Below are 18,994 nucleotides of genomic sequence, written 5' to 3'. Positions count from 1 at the left end.
GCGGGGGAGGCTATGGGCACCCAGCCACTCCACCCCAGAGGATTGCCCAAGCAACAGAAGGTTGGCATTCAATAAGTTTTGAACTGTAGTGTGGCCTGGTCCTTCCCTCCTCCCCTCATCCACCACCCCACACCGTGCTTCCCTTCTCACTCACCCCTCCTGGGCTATTTTGCAAGTTTTCCCCCTATTTGTGTGAAGAATTAATAAAGAATGCATGATTTTGATACAATAATGACTTTATTGCCTCTAGAAAAGGAGTACTTGTGGCACCTTAGAGACTAATAAATTGGTTAGTCTCTAAGGTGCCACAAGTACTCCTTTTCTTTTTGCGAATACAGACTAACACGGCTGCTACTCTGAAACCTGTCTTTATTGCCTCTGAAAGTGGTGATCAAAGGAGGGGTCGGTCGGTTGGCTTACAGGGAAGTAGAGTCAACCAAGGGGGCGGGTTTTCATCAAGGAGAAACAAACAGAACAGTCATACCGTAATCTGGCCAGTCATGAAACTGGTTTTCAAAGCTTCTCTGATGCGCAGGGCACCCAGCTGTGCTCTTCTAATGGCCCTGGTGTCTGTCTGCGCGTAATTGGCCACCAGGCGATTTGCCTCAACCTCCCATCCCGCCATAAACATCTCCCCCTTACTCTCACAGAGATTGGGGAGCACACAGCAAGCAGCAATAACAATGGGAATATTTGTTTCGCTGAGGTCTAAGCGAGTCAGTAAACTGCTCCAGCGCGCTTTTAAACGTCCAAATGCACATTCTACCACCATTCTGAACTTGCTCAGCCTATAGTTGAACTGCTCCTGACTACAGTCCAGGGTGCCTGTGTATGGCTTCATAAGCCATAGCATTAAGGGGTAGGCTGGGTCACCAAGGATAACTATAGGCATTTCAACATCCCCAACAGTTATTTTCTGGTCTGGGAAGTATGTTCCTTCCTGCAGCTGTTCAAACAGATCAGAGTTCCTGAAGATGCGAGCGTCATGCACCTTTCCCGACCATCTCATGTTGATGTTGGTGAAACGCCCCTTGTGATCCACCAGTGCTTGCAGCACCATTGAAAAGTACCCCTTGCGATTTACATACTGGCTGCCAAGGTGGTCCAGTCCCAAGATAGGGATATGCGTTCCGTCTATCGCCCCACCACAGTTAGGGAACCCCATTGCAGCAAAGCCATCCACTATAACCTGCACATTTCCCAGAGTCACAACCCTTGATAGCAGCAGCTCAGTGATTGCGTTGGCTACTTTGATCACAGCATCCCCCACAATAGATTTATCCACTCCAAATTGATTCCCAACTGACCGGTAGCTGTCTGGCGTTGCAAGCTTCCAGAGGGCTATCGCCACTCTCTTCTCAACTGTGAGGGCTGCTCTCATCTTGGCATTCTGGTGCCTCAGGGCAGGGGAAAGCAGGTCAAAAAGTTCCATGAAAAAGTGCCCTTACGCATGCGAAAGCCACTGGGAATCATCCCAGACCTGCAACACTATGTGGTCCCACCAGTCTGTGCTTGTTTCCCGGGCCCAGAATCGGAGTTCTATGGCCTGAACCTGCCCCATTACCACCATGATGTCCAAATCGCCAGGGCCCATGCTTTGAGAGAAGTGTGTGTCCATGTCCTCATCACTCTCGTGATCGCACTATCGTCGCCTCCTCGCCTGCTTTTGCAGGGTCTGCACACACTGCAGGATAATGCGCGAGGTGTTTGCAATGCTCACAACAGCAGCGGTGAGCTGAGCTTGCCGGAGTGTGGCATCTGCAGAAGAGCAGAGTTGCAGCGGAAGCGATGGATGATGATGGTTGCCACGAGAATAGATATTTATACAGAACAACAAGAAGACCTGCGAGATGGATTCATGGCACCAGGAGAGCTGAGTTGCAGCGAAAGTGGTGGAGGACGACGGTTAGCACCACGCACATTTCCCGAGGAAGAACACAAGTACCCGGGAGCACATGACAGAGAACATGGAGAAATTTGCTATTGAGACAAGAGCAGCAGAGCAGAGTTGCAGCGGAAGCGGTGGATGATGACAACGGTTAGCAGTCCTACTGCACCGTCTGCTGACAGCAGTATGGCGTCTGCACAGAAAAAAGGCGTGAAATGATTGTCTGCTGTTGCTTTCACAGAGGGAGGGACGACTGACGATATGTACCCAAAACCACCGCGATAATGTTTTTGCCCCATCAAGCATTGGGAGCTCAACCCAGAATTCCAATGGGCAGTGGAGACTGCGGGACCTGTGGGATAGCTACCCACAGTGCAATGCTCCAAAAGTCGATGCTAGCCACGGTACTGTGGATGCACTTCACCAACTTAATGCACTTAGTGTAGACATACGCAATCGACGGTATAAAATCGATTTCTAAAAATCGACTTCTATAACATCGACCTAATTTCGTAGTGTAGACATACCCTCAGTCTTCATCTACACTGGTACTTTTGTTGGTCAGGGGTGTGAAAAAACACACCCGTGACTGACATAAGTTTCACCGACAAAAGTGCAGGTGTGGATAGCGCTGTGTCAGCAGGAGAGGCTCTCCTGCTGACATAGCTAATGCTGCTTGTTGCGGGTGGTTTAATTATGCCAGCAGAAGAGTTCTCTCCCAGGGGTGCTGGAACAATTTGTATAGTGGAGGTACTGAGAGTCATAAAACCAAACTGTAAACCCTGGATATGATGGGAACCACTTCAAGCCAGGGGATGCAGCAGCACCCCTAGTTCCAGTGCCTATGCTTTCTTCTGCTGGCGAAGAGTGGCTACAGGGGAGCTGGTACAGCTGTGCCATTGTAAGGTTCATAGTGTAGACATAGCCTCAGACTCCAGAACAAGGGCTTGTCTATACTTAAAATGCTGCAGCACCACCACTGTAGAGCTTCAGTGAAGATGTTACTTACACCAACAGGAGAGGTTTTCCCATCGGTATCGGTAATCCACCTCCACAAGAGGCCATAGCTAGGTTAATGAGGGAATTCTCCCATCGACCTAGCACTGTCTACACCAGGGTATAGGTCAGTTCAACTGCGTTGTTCAAGGGGGTGGATTTTTCACACCCCTAAGCAACATATTTATAGCGACCTAACTTCCTAGTGTGGACCAGGCCTACGAGTGGCTTCTTTTGACTTTAGCTTATATCTCTTTGGAAGCAGTTTAAGATAAGCCGAGAAAGATGCTTTTATACTGGCATAAGAGTGTCCACACTGGGGTTATAAATTCACACCTTACCTTATACCAGTATAATTTTCTCATCGAGACAAGTCCTTGGTTAGTGGCCTAAACAGAAGCCAAACTTTTCTGAAAATTCTGACCAACTATTGTGCTGTGCTCATTGCTCTGGGTCCAACACCAAGCTGTATGCATCTTGGCACCTCCACCTACCCTCTCCTCCCACGCCCCCACCCGCCCATGGATAAGGTCTGAGAGCATGCAGCCAAGACCCCCAAGCCAAGCGATGCTGAGGGGTACTTACCCTGGTTACAGTCACAGCTGGCCCAGCCAATCACTCCAGAAGCAAGCCGGTAGAAGCACCAAGGCGTGGCTCCCCCGTCTGGATTTCTGCAGTAGTTGTGGTTCCCTAAGCCCCTGTCTGGGTACTGCTGGACATAATCAGGGAACTCTGCCCAGTTCAAACACTCCGACCCAGACTCAGTGACAGCCAATGAGCCATTGTAATACCCGAGGGGCCCAATGCCACACAAGCCGGACCCTGGAGACAGAAAGGAAGCTTTCAGGATGGCTTGCTGCCAAGAAGGGCTTGGATAAAGCCAGTATGGGTCACATAACAGCCCTCTTCTGCTGGCTCCTTCCATTTCTGCAACATTGAACCTTCATTTTCTTTTACAAATCAAGACTCTCTGCCCTGGGGTTGTAAAGAAAGCCTTGTAAATGTGATCTAATCAAATGTTTCCTGAAAAATAATAGCACTGAGAGTTGTGAACTCCCCTATCATCTGAAATGAGTGTTAACTCTGGACCCTAATGAAGACACCCAGCTATTTTGGGATGGTAGGCAGAATGCAAGCTCCACTAATACTACTTCTCACCCCACCCACTCTGACTCCTGAATAAGATACCCCTACATTTGGACATAAGCCTACTTGAAAGCCACACTTTATCTTTGAGATGAGCCAGACCCAGGCCCCTGTGAAATCAGATTCTGCAAAGGAGGGGGTGAATTTATAGTCCCCCCATGTGGAGACTCTTATTCCAGCATGCACTACATGCATGTTCTTTATTTACATGAGTACATCAGCTTGTCTATTTGAAAGCAGTGGGTTTACGGGGAGTACAGCAAACCCATTCTAAGCAGGCACAAAAATCCAGACCAGTGTTTATCCAAAATTCCTGCCTGTGAAAAAAATGTCAGTAAATTAAATATGTAGTTTTTGTGACAGATTGAAATCCTCCTTCATTCATCTGGAATAAGAGAGGGAAAAACACAATTGGCTTTCTATACCAGATAGGTCTCTCCAAGTGCAACATGTGGGAGAAGACCCTGGAATGAATTTCAGTATAATAGCTCTATTCATTTAATAAACAAACAGAAGCCAATACCCTTAGCAAACCCTTCTGCAACAGCAAGGATAAATATGTCCTGTACGACAAAGAGCTGATGTGTACAGAAGAATTACACTGTGCCATTGACCTTTAAAACAACAGAGAGGTTTGCAAGCCCAGCTGGAATGGGCTGTGGTGCCATGTATATCAGCAGGTACAGATACACTGTGAAGAAAGCAACATAAATGTCTAGAGAGAGTCACTTGGAAGACGATCTGTAGCCTGACTTGGATTCACTGACAAAGCCATGATGAGGGGTCGGTAAGACCTCAATATTTATTAAAATGGATTAAAGAAGGAGACAATGTGAAAGAGACAAAGAGAGAGGAAAGGGAAAGAAAATGTGGGATGAAGAGAAAACTGCAGCAGTATTCGAGATGAAGAAAAAATGAGTCTGGAAATGTGAAGGAGGGAGAGAAACAGAAACCCAAGCGTGCAACAGAGCAGAAAATGGCACGATGATGGGACAAGACAGAGAATGAGAGCAAGCCAACAGTTTCCATTCTGCTCATGGTCTCAGGGCACAGTGAGGCATCTGACTGGCGACTGAACTAATAACTTCTTGTTCTTACCTGCACTCTGCAAATGGTTTTGGCTGGGCTGCGATCCTAGGAGAGCCTGGGAAAGAAACACAAAGCAAAAGCAGAGAGATGATTATCCTGTGAAATAAACATGGGCAAGTCATGAAAGCTGCTCAGCCTCTGGCTGCTCTGGGGAAACACACCCTAGTAACCGCCTCTTCCCTGATTCCCCTATTACTCCTCTTAGAGCCCAATCACAGCTCTGCCCACGAATAACAAAATGAATAATTTGTAGGCTGCAGAGGCTTACCCTTCCTACAACAACCATGCCGCTAAAGGGCTGCTGCGTGTCATTTCCAGGCTTTTATCCAAGCGCTCTGAGAGGCATGGGGAGCTGGAGCAAGCAGGAGAGGAAGGGAGAAACAGGGGCCTGACCAAGATGTAGGGGGCAAAAGGGGAGACTGAAAGAAATAGTCATGCCCTCTAAAAATGTATTAGTAGTCCCTCCCTCTCTCCCTGCACAAACCATGGAAGTGGCTTCCTATGGCTGTGACAGTGAACAGGTCTGAAGATAGAGCATCTACCTGATGCGGTGGTGCCCTCAGGAGTCAGTGTTCACACTCAGAGAACGCACCCACACACAAAACAATGAGTGTCTGTAAGAGGGAACTCAACTGGGCCTTTAAGATTTTGCCTTTAATACAGTTCAGGGCTTGAAGAAGTGTAATGATACCTCACACCACACCACACCACACCAAACAGGGCTTGACATATTAGGAACAAGCACAAGGGATATGAAACAAAGCTCTGAGGTTTCTGGGGCTGCTGCCTAGCTCCAGCTGCATACCGTAGCATGAGCAGAAGCTTTCTGATGGTATCCACACCATTGCTGGCTGGGGGAGGGCGAACTCCACTCTGACATGACCTCGTGCTTTCACAGGATTTGCAGGCAGGTGTAAGCTCTTCCCAGACCAGTGGCAACAGCCTGAGGCAAAGAGTCTGAAGTATATTTCCTAGCTCCTCACACTTGAGTTTACTTCTAAATAACCAGCAGCTTTTTACATGTGCAAGGATCACTAATTTACAGAGTGGGGGCATGTATATCTTTAGAAGTCTAGCCATCGGAAGCTGTTCTCACTCTCTCTTTTTACTGGAGCTGCCATGGTTTTGTCTCTCTCAGCTTCACCTCTTGTTCTGTAAAGGGGGGAGAGAACAATTTGGGATTGAAGCTAATTCTTTTCCTGTATTAAAGACTGTGGGCCACATCCATCTCTGGAGTAAACTGAGGCAATTCCCACTGGTTTCAACAGGGGTCAGACCTGCTTATGCCAGAACTGAATCTGATCAGCAGGTGCTGTCGACAATGGGACAGCACCAAGATCACCCCAGAAAAGCCAGACCTGAAATTCTAGATCAGAAATGTATCAATGACATTTCTGGAAATGCCAGATTAGCTGGGATGAGGAGGGGCCTGTGTTTGGGGCGGGGGAAAGGGGGTACATGTGTGTATGTGTGTGTAAACAGCAGTTAGATTTTTACACTCCATTGAGCAGGGAGCCCCTCTCTGTGTGTGTATCATACAGCACTGAGCCTACACAATGGAGAGTAAACCAACAATTCTTTGTACTTTTATAGCCACAGTCCTCTGAAGATCTCAAAGCACTTTACAGAGACGGGAATGTCTCTCCCCTTTCAGAACCGGGCAAGCTGAGCCACAGGAGTCCTGTGCTTGCCCAAGCTCCCACAGCAAGACAGGTGACAGAACCAGAATCCATGTCTCCCAACTCCCCGCTCCCACAGGATGTGCATGCCCAGGCCAGTCTGCATGTGATAGGCTGGATTAATAATGGACTGCATAGAGAATGGATCCACCACAACTTGGAGACTGATCGTGAAGGAAGGGACTGCAGTCCAGACCCATGAAGCAATGTGCTCCTCCCAAAGCCCTCTCACCAAAGATTGGTCCCCTTAGCCCCCTCACATTTTAGCACGAGTGCAAACAGCCTGTCCTACATCCTTGGCCCCAGGTCCATGTAGCTATAAATTATCAGTCCACAACAGTAATAGGGGAGATTAATCTATCGGCAATAGGCAGAGACAAAGAGACCCTCCTGCTTTGGTCACTGCAGTGCTTGAGAAAACATGAGCCAAAGCAGCTGCACCCCATGCACCCTGCTCAGCTTCCTGTGGGTTGTATTTTCTGATTATGCTTTTTCATAGGCAAAAGAAGATACATAGCCCTCCTCCCAGCATAAACCCCCTGGTCCAGGGACAGAAGATAGCAGGGTGCTTCAGAGAGCATATTTGCTAAGTGCAATGTCCCCTTGCACAGGATATTAAAAAGCCATGTTACATTACAAGGGAGATATGTTTTAAAAAAAAACTCCTACCTCCACACATCTGAGGCAGGGTAACAAACTCAGCAGCAGGGTCAGGCACTTGAGAGCTTTGGGAATCTCCATCCTTCTTCCTGAGCAAAGTGGCCAGAAGCTTCTTCAGGCTTCACATTCTCGCTGCTGCTGGGCTTAGCTGCCTCCTCCTCTCCCTCCTTCCCCTGTTCTATTTCCCAGGGAGCAGTCTGGAGCGGCGCAGCACTGGAAGGATCTGCACAGCACAACTCTGTCGTTTCAGTGCAGAGAAGGGAAGGAAGGGGATAAAAGCTCACAGCAGCAGCTTGTGATTTTGCTTTCTTCTCTCTTCTATTTCCTTGTTCTGGAGTGAGGGGAAGAGAATGTGCCCCGAGAATTTCTGACCCACCTTCAAAACCAACAGGAGGCAAGTGCAGACGGGCAGGGTACAGCCTTCAGCCTTCCAGGCTGCTTCCTCACCTCATCTCTCTCTGCCTCCTACCCTGGCTCTCTCCCCTCCCTCTTGCTTGCTGTCCCAGCCTCTTTTTTTGCTCTAGGTTTGTATCTCTCTCTAGTGCAAGCCTCCTCCTCTTCCCCTGCCTACCTTGCTGCCTAGCCCAGCAGTTCTCTCTTCTCTTAAGTTGACACTTCCCTCCTTTCCCCAACTGATTCTTCTCTCTTCCTATCCCTCTCCTGCCTGCAAGGGACTGGTGGACCTGGGCGGTGTTGATTTGTAACTCCCAACTAGAAAAGCTCCAGTAATAAAACTGAAGGTGTGGGGGGAAATCCTTTGTGTGTTTGCAAGACATTATGTCTCCAAGGAACTGGACTTTATCCTCCAACCTCTGTCTTCTTGCTCAGCCACCTGCAGCTCCCTGAGAACCTCTTTTCTGGTCACTGAACCCAGGAGAATAAGAGATGGAGCATTTCAGGTTAAGATGTCTCCTAAGAGAACAGAGTAGGTGATAGGGCACTCTCAGTGGATACCCCGCCACACCCCAACTTGAGGGTGTTCCCATTGCTGGTCTGCCAGATCCTGATCGCCTCCAAGGTTCATCTTTTCGCCAAGCATTTCTTTAACCTTGGGCTAAGGCTGGAAAGTTTTTTCCACTTGGTGGGTTGGGATGCTTGGTAAGGGATAAGACCCAAAGAGCATCCCTAAACCAGAAGTGTCAGCTGGCCTGACCAGCAAAATGTTCCCCAACTTGCTACTGTTATCATCTGCATCTATAGGGTGTCATGTGATATGTCATTGGAAATCTAACAGCTCACTGACGATTAATCTTCGTGTGTGATGTATGTACAGTCAACCCACAAATAATTACACAGAGCTGCTGGAATTATGATTAAAATGTGTTTAAACCAGGCATGTCGGGGGAGTTAATAAAGAGGGTTTTTCCAGACACAGGAATGCAGTTGTGCATGGGTCTCCCATGTAAATGGAGCAAGGTGTGACCAAAGACAATGAAAAGCACATTGGCATGCCAAACTCACTTAAAAACTCTCTGATTATGTAAATTTGTTTTACTTTTTATCTAAACCAGCCCAGTACTCTGACTGACTTGAAGAGATTGTTAACTCCAGCCAAGCTTACAAGATGGTGTTTCTGGCTCTTTAAAGGAGCAGCAAACTAAATAACTTTGTTGAGCATTCCAGGAGAGGGCTGGACACTGCTGGAGCCAGTTTTAGGGAAATCTAGGACTGCAGGAGGTGTTGGGGGTCACTCTGCAAGCAGTAACTTGGCAGGGGAAGCCAGGGTAGGACCTGCACGTTTATCTGCTGGCTGTTGGAGTCTGCAGCAGCACAGCATTGAAGGTATCCAGAGTCGCAGGGCAGGCAGTGACCAACCCCTCACTGGTCTGGGTGGAACCCCAAATTGTCACAGGAGATTGGCTGTTATTGCTGTCTACTATGAGCAGTGCTAGTTGATTTATTTATACACCCCTTAATGTTTATCATTAATAAATATATGCAACGGGCCTGCCTCCCTGTCCACTTCCTGGTTTCTGTTGAGTGGATGCATTTGACACAGTTCAGGAATTTTAAGGATCTTTACACCTTCTCCATGCTGCTCTCAGCCCAATTCAATGGACATTCCCTATAGCTGTACTTTTTTATTCCTGGGGAATTACCTCTTTTGGGATTTTGCAGCATGGAAATGTGGAATTCGCCTTGGAAAAGAGGTCATCTTGCATCTCTGAAAGGGAAAGTCCACTAGTCCACTAGGTAAGATTTCCAGGAGACCTTCAACACAAAAACATGGAACAGACTGTTGAAGTCCTTCTTGACTGGATGCAAGGCCCATTTCTCTCTCCCGGCTTATTACCAGCAATCACTGATTCCAGTCTTGCTGGTTTGTCTCATCCACAATCGCTTATCAAATGCAATTCAATGCTGTTAGAAGATGGGAGGAGGGAGCAGTTGTTATTGGGTGGATCCTACTGCAGTGTGCACTGGGCATTGCTTGTCTGGCCAAGAATTGCAATCATTTAATTAGGAACAAATCTCTGAACTGACAGCACTAAGCAAGCAGACAGGGAGGCAGAAGGGCAGACAAGAAGAGAGGCTAAAAACAGAGCCTCACCCTAGTGGCCTCTGCCTCTAGCAAGGCCCTGTCACAGAAAGCAGCAGTGGCAGGGAGGGGAAGAGAAGAAAGGGATTTCAGCATGGGCGGCTGGTGAACCAGCCGTTGGGGGCGGCTAACCCCCAGCCCCTCCCCTTCTGCCTGAGGCCCTGCCTCTCTTCCTCCCCTTTTGCCCCTTCCTCCCCCACAGGAGCCCCGAGCAACCCCACCACAGCTGACAGTCTCCCCCACCCCACCCCACCCCAGCCCAGGGCCATCCGAGCTCCCCCAGCCCTGGAGTGCCATGTGACTGGGCATAGGGTTGCCACCATTCTAATTGCACAAAACCAAACATGCCTGCTCCGCCCCTTCCCTGAGGCCACACCCCCTTCCTCATCCTTTCCCTGAGACCCCACCCTCCACTCACTACATTCCTTCTCCCTCGGTGGCTTGCTCTCCCCCACCCTCACTCACTTTCACTAGGCTGGAGCAGGGAGTTGGGGTGAGGGCTCTAACTGGGGATGTGGGCTCCGGGGTGGGACCAGAAATGAGGGCTTCAGGTGCAGAAGGGGGCTCCAGGCTGGGGCAGGGAGTTGGTGAGTGGGAGGGGGTGAGGGCTCTGGCTGGGGGTGCAAGCTCTGGGGTGGGGCTGGGGATGAGGGGTTTGGGTTACAGGAGGGGGCTCCAGGCTGTGAGGTGGGGCTGAGGGATTTGGAATGTGGGAGGGCGCTGTGGGTTGAGGCAGGGGATTGGGGCGTGGGAGGGGGTACGGGCAGTGATGAGCTGCCAGAAGCTGAAGATCCAGTTCCTTCAGTCGCTCCGGGTCTTCGGCGGCAGGTTCTTCACTTGCTCCGGGTCTTCGGCGGCACTGAAGGATCTGCCGCCGAAGTGCCGCCGAACACCCAGAACGAGTGAAGGGCCCGCCGCCGAAATGCTGCCAAAGGCGCACAGTGTCACCAGGTGAGTACAAATTCACAGCGGGAGCCGCGAGCTGGGGCGGGATGGGCAGGACAGGAGTTTGCCCACCCCTTTAACAACCGGTTCTCAACCGGCTGCAAAATTTAACAACCGGTTCGCGCAAACTGTTGCAAACCGGCTCCAGCTAACCCCTGGATATGGGCTCTGGGCTGCAGGTGCGGGCTCTGGGGTGGGGCCGGGAACGCGGGATTCGGAGTGCAGCAGGGGGCTGTGGGTTGAGGCAGCGGGTTGGGGTGCAGAGGGAGTGAGGGATCTGGCTGGGGGTACAGGCTCTGGGGTGGGGCCAGGGATGAGGCATTTGGGGTGCAAGAGGGGGCTTCAGGTTTGGGGGGGCTCAGGGCTGGGGAGGAGGATAGGGCTCGGGGTTAGGGTGTGGGCTTACCTTGGGCGGCTCCTGGTCAGTGGGGCTAAGGCAGGCTCCCTGACTGTCCTGGCTCCGTGCTGCGCCCTGGAAATGGCCAGTAGGTCCGGCTCCTAGGCAGCGGGGCAGGAGGCTCCGCGCGCTGCTCTCACCCGCAGGCACCGCCCTCCCAGGTCCCATTGGCTGTGGTTCCCAGCCAATGGGAATCTGGAGCCAGTGTTTGGGATGGTGTGTGGAGTGTGTGGAGCCCCATGGCCCCCTCACCTAGGAGCCGGACCTGCTGGCCACTTCAGAGGTGCAGCGCAGTGCCAGGACAGGTAGGGACTAGCGTGACTTAGACCCGCAGCACCGCTGACTGGACTTTTAATGGCCCGGTCGGCAGTGGTGACCGGAACCACCAGGATCCCTTTTCTCCTGGGCATTCCAGTCGAAAACTGGATGCCTGGAACCCGAGCCGGGCAACACGGCTGCAGAGCCTCCAGCCTCGGAGCACGGGGCAGGTGGTGCCGCCCCAGCCCCAGCCCCAGCCAGCCTGGACCACGGAAGAGGAGGTCTGGGGGTAGGGTGTGGGTGAGGCCACACCAGACTGGTTGGGGAAGTTCAGCCTCCCCAGCCTATAGTACCCACTGCCCATGGATTTCAGAGTTCTAGGGCTGCTTGTCCTAATGCAAGCTGAGGGGAGGAGTGGCTCAAACTGAGAGAGTAAAATGGCAACTCAGTGACAATGACTGAAAGTTCAGGCTTTGGAAATCCTTCACACCACAAGATCAACCGGGGAAAGTTTATCAATGCTCATTGTTAGGTGACAGCGAATATTTTGATCTGGGTCTCCCTTAAACGTGTTTATTGTTAGACAACCTTCAGACTAAGTCCTTCTCTCTGAGGAAAAGGCAGAGCAACAGCTGGAGACAGCCAGACAGCTCATCTGTTACAGCAGCTGAGGGCCTGGAAAGGACCAGCTCTATTCAATCCTGCCTTCCGATGGAAATTATTGTGGTTGATGATCTGCAGCAAGAGCCCTTGTTTTGGGCCACTAGCACAATAGCTAGTGGCTGCTGCTTTCTCCCACTCAAGACAGTTTCTGAGGTATTTCAAAGTGCCTCACCCTCAAACAGGAACGCAGGGCATGCTAAAAGCAATCAGCAATCCATCAACTTCCATACTCGGTCTCTGGAGAAATAACAGCTCACACTCACACAATGAGACACTTGAACTTGCAGGATGCGCCCCTCTGCAATGGGCTGTTATCCGGGCTATAATTTCACTCTTGTTGAGACCTGACACTATTTCAGTTTGGCAGCTGCATCAAGGAAACAAATGTGGTAGCAAATAAAACTGACTTGGGCAAAACCCAAAGGGTTCCAATGGCCAGTCTGCCCTTTCCCTCCCCACCAGCACACACCATTTTGTACTCTGCTGCTGTCTAAGTGAGATCAGGGCTTGTTCATACAGGAAAGTGTTACCAGTTATTCCATGTAATTACAATGGTATCATTAAACCACTACAGTATTTCAGGTTTCAGAGAAGCAGCTGTGTTAGTCTGTATTCGCAAAAAGAAAAGGAGTACTAGTGGCACCTTATAGACTAACAAATTTATTTGAGCATAAGCTTTCATGAGCTCCAACTCACTTCATCGGATGCATTCAGTGGAATATTCAGGAGTGCAGGAGGAGGCTGTGGGTTGAGGCAGTGGGTTGGGGTGCAGAGGGGGAATATTCAGCCCTCACCTTACTTTATAACTTTTCCCCTGAATGCATCCGATGAAGTGAGCTGTAGCTCATGATAGCTTATGCTCAAATAAATTTGTTAGTCTCTAAGGTGCCACAAGTACTCCTTTTCTTTTTATAGTATTTCAGTATTACTTCCCGTGTGGACACCTTTATTCCAGAATAAGAGTGGCTTTTTCAGCTTAGTTTAAACTGCTTCCAAAATGACAAACTAAACTGAAAAGGGCCCTTTTATACTAAAATAAGTGTCCACCTGGGGGGAGAGGGGGCTCTACCAGTTAAAGTCCTCACCTTACTTTATAACTTTCCTGTGTATACAAGACCTAACTAGCTGCAAATCACCTCAATCCAGTGTGTATCTGTAGAGAAATCCCCTCCCTCCCCTTTGATTAAAGCACATCCCTTGGTCCCTTTGTGTGACAAACCTCTTTCAGCCATAGCCAGCAGATTAGAATCCCCCCGAAGCCAACCTACCCATGCTGCTCCTATGTGATCTGCACTGACCCCTCTAAGCAAGGAAAAGCTTTCCCTTCCCCTACTGTGCTATTGGCCTGAGGAGCTGATCCTGGTCTCCTCCATAGTAGTGGCAAGCTGTAACCATAGCATTTCTGAACTGCCCCCACACCGCACATGGCTCTGCCACCACAGAGACAGAGTCATCCTTCCCTTTGACCTATTTGTGGGCAATGAATGAGCACAGCTCAGGATTAAGGTCTTCCCCTTAAGAGGTGCAACATCCTTGTGATGGGTTTCCCCTGGGCTGCCACTTGGAATTGGGGTACCACTGAGCCCGCTTGTCCCACCAGCCTGGGCTCCCTTCATATTGTATTGCTGAGACAAATCAGACAAGCCCTCAGGCTTTACCAGCACACAAACAGGTAGGAACACACCCAGCTGCAGTTTCACACAGATGCAGAGATCAGCTCTGCATGAGAAAGCTCAGTGAAAGAATTGCCCAGCACTCAAGTGCACACCCCCTCTGGGGTGTAAACCCAAAATTGTATCATCTTCTGAGGCACAGAGAACTATGCAGCATAAGCTCATTGAAATCCGTCCCCTTCCTCAACGTGGAGGAAGATATGCACAGCTTTTTCCCCCCCTCCCCGTTATGAATTCCACAAAGTGGTTTTAGAGAAAACAAAAACAAGTTTATTAACTACAAAAGATAAATTTTAAGTGATAGCAAACAGATCAAAGCAGATTATCTAGCAAATGAAACAAACACACAAGTTAAGCTTAATATACTAAAGAAATGGTTATAACTAGCAAATTCTCACCCTAAATGTTGTTTTAGGCAGATTGCAGAGATTCTTGAAGGCAAGCTGCTCTCGCTTGCAGCTTAAAACTCCAGGTATTTCTTTCACAGACAAAACACCCTCCAGCCTAGGTTCAATCCTTTCTTCCCCAGTTCAGTCTTAGATGTTTACAGCAGTCATCTTGGGCAGGCAGACGGTGAAGAAGGAACCACGATTATGTCACTCCCTGGCCTTAAATAGGTTTTACATATGGCAAAAGGAATCCTTTGTCTTCCAGTGTGATTCCCACCCCCCACCCCCGGTCAGTGGAAAAGTACTAATTTTATCATGGAGTCCAATATCAGATGATATGATCACATGGCCCTGCAGCCATAACTCAAAGTCTATTTACAGTGTACACAGGAAGGCTTTCCAGGAAGGTGGGAGATCAGCATCTTCAAAGACCTATTGTTTTTCCTGATGGCCCTTTCCAGCCAGCAATCTAGACTGCTTGTATTCTGTCCAGTGGGCGTTCACCAGGTGTAAACACATTTGTAATAGGTGCATCAACAATATTCCTAACTTCAGATACCAAAATGATTCATGCATACAAATATGATAATCATATTCAGTAAATCATAACCTTTCCAATGATATCTCACACGACCCATCTTGCATATAATACATCTTAGATATGCCATAATCATACTATAACAATATTTCTCTGAAGAACATGGGAATTAGTGTCACAATCCCAATCCCCCTTTGTCAAGAAGCAGGGAGGTGGAATTGCTTTCTGCTTCTGCTGTAGGGTCAAATCCTGCTCACATGGAAGTCAATGGCAAGACTCCTCCTGAATTCACTGCAGCAATTCACTGAATTCACTGCCTTAGGCTATGTCTACGCTGGCAATTGAACGACAAAACTTTTGCCTTTCAGAGGCGTCCTCCCACCCCCACCCCCACCCTGAAAAGACAAAAGTTTTGCCACGACAAGTGCCAGTGTGAATAGTGCATTGTTGTCAGATGCACTCTCCTGCTGACAACGCAAACTCCACTCGTTGGGGGTGGAAGTTTTATGTCGGCAGGAGAACAGACGAACAGTGGCTACACTGCATGACTTTTAGCAGCACAGCTGTAGCAACAAAAGCTGGGTAGTGTAGACATAGTCTTAGTCCCTCATCCTTGTGGGCTCAGCACAGAGAACAGCATTTTTTTAAAGATCAGGAAGTGACACTGACTTCGTATCCTTCAGGAGAGGCAATCTTTTACTTCCTCAGTAATGTGGAGGTCACACACCCTAACACAGGAACAGTACACCCCCTGCCACCTCCTCATCTACGTGCTTGTAACTAATCGAGTCAGTTAATCCAGATCAGCTTTGCTGCCTGAACCGTAACTGTAGTGCAGTGGATTTCCCTGTGACTGTTGTTTGGGTGGGTGGACAGCAGGGAGAGAAGAGACTGTTTAGCAGCCAAAGAGTCAAGTTACTCTCTTCCTTCTAAGCCCTGGTCTACACTAGGACTTTAGGTCGAATTTAGCAGTGTTAAATCGATTTAAACCTGCACCTGTCCACACAATGAAGCCCTTTATTTCGACTTAAAGGGCTCTTAAAATCGATTTCCTTACTCCACCCCTGACAAGTGGATTAGCGCTTAAATCGACATTGCCGGCTCGAATTTGGGGTACTGTGGACACAATTCGATGGTATTGGCCTCCGGGAGCTATCCCAGAGTGCTCCATTCTGACCGCTCTGGACAGCGCTCTCAACTCAGATGCACTGGCCAGGTAGACAGGAAAAGAACCGCGAACTTTTGAATCTCATTTCCTGTTTGGCCAGCGTGGCAAGCTGCAGATGACCATGCAGAGCTCATCAGCACAGGTGACCATGATGGAGTCCCAGAATCGCAAAAGAGCTCCAGCATGGACCGAACGGGAGGTACGGGATCTGATCGCTGTTTGGGGAGAGGAATCCGTGCTATCAGAACTCCGTTCCAGTTTTCGAAATGCCAAAACCTTTCTGAAAATCTCCCAGGGCATGAAGGACAGAGGCCATAACAGGGACCCGAAGCAGTGCCGCGTGAAACTGAAGGAGCTGAGGCAAGCCTACCAGAAAACCAGAGAGGCGAACAGCCGCTCTGGGTCAGAGCCCAAACATGCCGCTTCTATGATGAGCTGCATGCCATTTTAGGGGGTTCAGCCACCACTACCCCAGCCGTGTTGTTTGACTCCTTCAATGGAGATGGAGGCAATACGGAAGTAGGTTTTGGGGACGAAGAAGATGATGATGAGGAGGTTGTAGATAGCTCACAGCAAGCAAGCGGAGAAACCGGTTTTCCCGACAGCCAGGAACTGTTTCTCACCCTAGACCTGGAGCCAGTACCCCCCTAACCCACCCAAGGCTGCCTCCTGGACTCAGCAGGCGGAGAAGGGACCTCTGGTGAGTGTACCTTTTAAAATGCTATACATGGTTTAAAAGCAAGCATGTGAAAGGATTACTTTGCCCTGGCATTTGCGGTTCTGCCTTTGCAAAAGGTTTCTGGGGAGGGCAGCCTTATTTCGTCCTTCATGGTAGGACACTTTACCACTCCAGGCCAGCAACACGTACTCGGGAATCACTGTAGAACAAAGCATTGCAGTGTATGTTTGCTGGCATTCAACCAAAATCCGTTCACGCGGTGGGAGGAGGCAAAATGCGACCTTGTAACGAAAGCACATGTGCTATGTATGTAATGTTAACAGCAAGGTTTACCCTGAAAGAGTGTAGCGACTGTTTTATAAAATGTGTCTTTTTAAATACCGCTGTCCCTTTTTTTTTCTCCACCAGCTGCATGTGTTTCAATGATCACAGGATCTTCTCCTTCCCAGAGGCTAGTGAAGCTTAGAAAGAAAAAAAAACGCACTCGCGATGAAATGTTCTCCGAGCTCATGCTGTCCTCCCACACTGACAGAGCACAGACGAATGCGTGGAGGCAAATAATGTCAGAGTGCAGGAAAGCACAAAATGACCGGGAGGAGAGGTGGAGGGCTGAAGAGAGTAAGTGGCGGGCTGAAGACAGGGCTGAAGCTCAAAGGTGGCGGCAGCGTGATGAGAGGAGGCAGGATTCAATGCTGAGGCTGCTGCAGGACCAAACCAGTATGCTCCAGTGTATGGTTGAGCTGCAGCAAAGGCAGCTGGAGCACAGACTGCCACTGCAGCCCCTCTGTAACCAACCGCCCTCCTCCCCAAGTTCCATAGCCTCCACACCCAGACGCCCAAGAACGCGGTGGGGGGGCCTCCGGCCAACCAGCCACTCCACCACAGAGGATTGCCCAAAAAAAAGAAGGCTGTCATTCAATAAATTTTAAAGTTGTAAACTTTTAAAGTGCTGTGCTTAAAGTGCTGTGTGGCATTTTCCTTCCCTCCTCCACCACCCCTCCTGGGATACCTTGGTAGTCATCCCCCTATTTGTGTGATGAATGAATAACGAATGCATGAATGTGAAGCAACAATGACTTTATTGGCTCTGCAAGCAATGATTAAAGGGAGGAGGGGAGGGTGGTTAGCTTACAGGGAAGTAGAGTGAACCAAGGGGCGGGGGGGTTCATCAAGGAGAAACAAACAGAACTTTCACACCGTAGCCTGGCCAGTCATGAAACTGTTTTTCAAAGCTTCTCTGATGCGTACCGCGCCCTCCTGTGCTCTTCTAACCGCCCTGGTGTCTGGCTGCGCGTAACCAGCAGCCAGGCGATTTGCCTCAACCTCCCACCCCGCCATAAACGTCTCCCCCTTACTCTCACAGATATTGTGGAGCACACAGCAAGCAGTAATAACAGTGGGAATATTGGTTTCGCTGAGGTCTAAGCGAGTCAGTAAACTGCGCCAGCGCGCCTTTAAACGTCCAAATGCACATTCTACCACCATTCTGCACTTGCTCAGCCTGTAGTTGAACAGCTCCTGACCACTGTCCAGGCTGCCTGTGTATGGCTTCATGAGCCATGGCATTAAGGGGTAGGCTGGGTCCCCAAGGATACATATAGGCATTTCAACATCCCCAACAGTTATTTTCTGGTCTGGGAAGAAAGTCCCTTCCTGCAGCTTTTGAAACAGACCAGAGTTCCTGAAGATGCGAGCATCATGCACCTTTCCCGGCCATCCCACGTTGATGTTGGTGAAACGTCCCTTGTGATCCACCAGAGCTTGCAGCACTATCGAAAAGTACCCCTTGCGGTTTATGTACTCGGCGGCTTGGTGCTCCGGTGCCAAGATAGGGATATGGGTTCCGTCTATAGCCCCACCACAGTTAGGGAATCCCATTGCAGCAAAGCCATCCACTATGACCTGCACATTTCCCAGGGTCACTACCCTTGATATCAGCAGATCTTTGATTGCGTGGGCTACTTGCATCACAGCAGCCCCCACAGTAGATTTGCCCACTCCAAATTGATTCCCAACTGACCGGTAGCTGTCTGGCGTTGCAAGCTTCCACAGGGCTATCGCCACTCGCTTCTCAACTGTGAGGGCTGCTCTCATCTTGGTATTCATGCGCTTTAGGGCAGGGGAAAGCAAGTCACAAAGTTCCATGAAAGTGCCCTTACGCATGCGAAAGTTTCGTAGCCACTGGGAATCGTCCCAGACCTGCAACACTATGCGGTCCCACCAGTCTGTGCTTGTTTCCCGAGCCCAGAATCGGCGTTCCACAGCATGAAACTGCCCCATTAGCACC

The 18,994-nt window shown here is 49.6% G+C and overlaps 1 protein-coding gene across 3 annotated transcripts in view; it reads right to left on the bottom strand.

Moving 5' to 3' along the window:
- Nucleotides 1-9,650, bottom strand: part of LOC125640273 (neurotrypsin-like) — a 34,276-nt gene extending 24,626 nt beyond the window's left edge. Inside the window, exons 1-4 of one of the 3 annotated variants that reach the window (XM_048858679.2) lie at nucleotides 9,558-9,650; nucleotides 7,468-7,696; nucleotides 5,129-5,174; nucleotides 3,470-3,706 (exon numbers count right to left, since the gene is read on the bottom strand). In XM_048858679.2, the coding sequence (XP_048714636.2) occupies nucleotides 3,470-3,706; nucleotides 5,129-5,174; nucleotides 7,468-7,539 (355 nt within the window). In that variant the 5' untranslated portion in view covers nucleotides 7,540-7,696; nucleotides 9,558-9,650. Of the gene's footprint in view, nucleotides 1-3,469; nucleotides 3,707-5,128; nucleotides 5,175-7,467; nucleotides 8,017-9,557 lie in introns of those variants that run through there. The other 2 variants (XM_048858678.2, XM_048858680.2) reach the window with 2 other exon arrangements.
- Nucleotides 9,651-18,994: the final 9,344 nt, after the last annotated feature.

Source organism: Caretta caretta, chromosome 7, assembly GCF_965140235.1.
Source record: "Caretta caretta isolate rCarCar2 chromosome 7, rCarCar1.hap1, whole genome shotgun sequence".
In the NCBI taxonomy this organism is placed as follows: domain Eukaryota; kingdom Metazoa; phylum Chordata; order Testudines; family Cheloniidae; genus Caretta; species Caretta caretta.
Note: the sequence above shows the minus strand (reverse complement) of the source record. Positions and strands in the feature narration are given on the sequence as shown.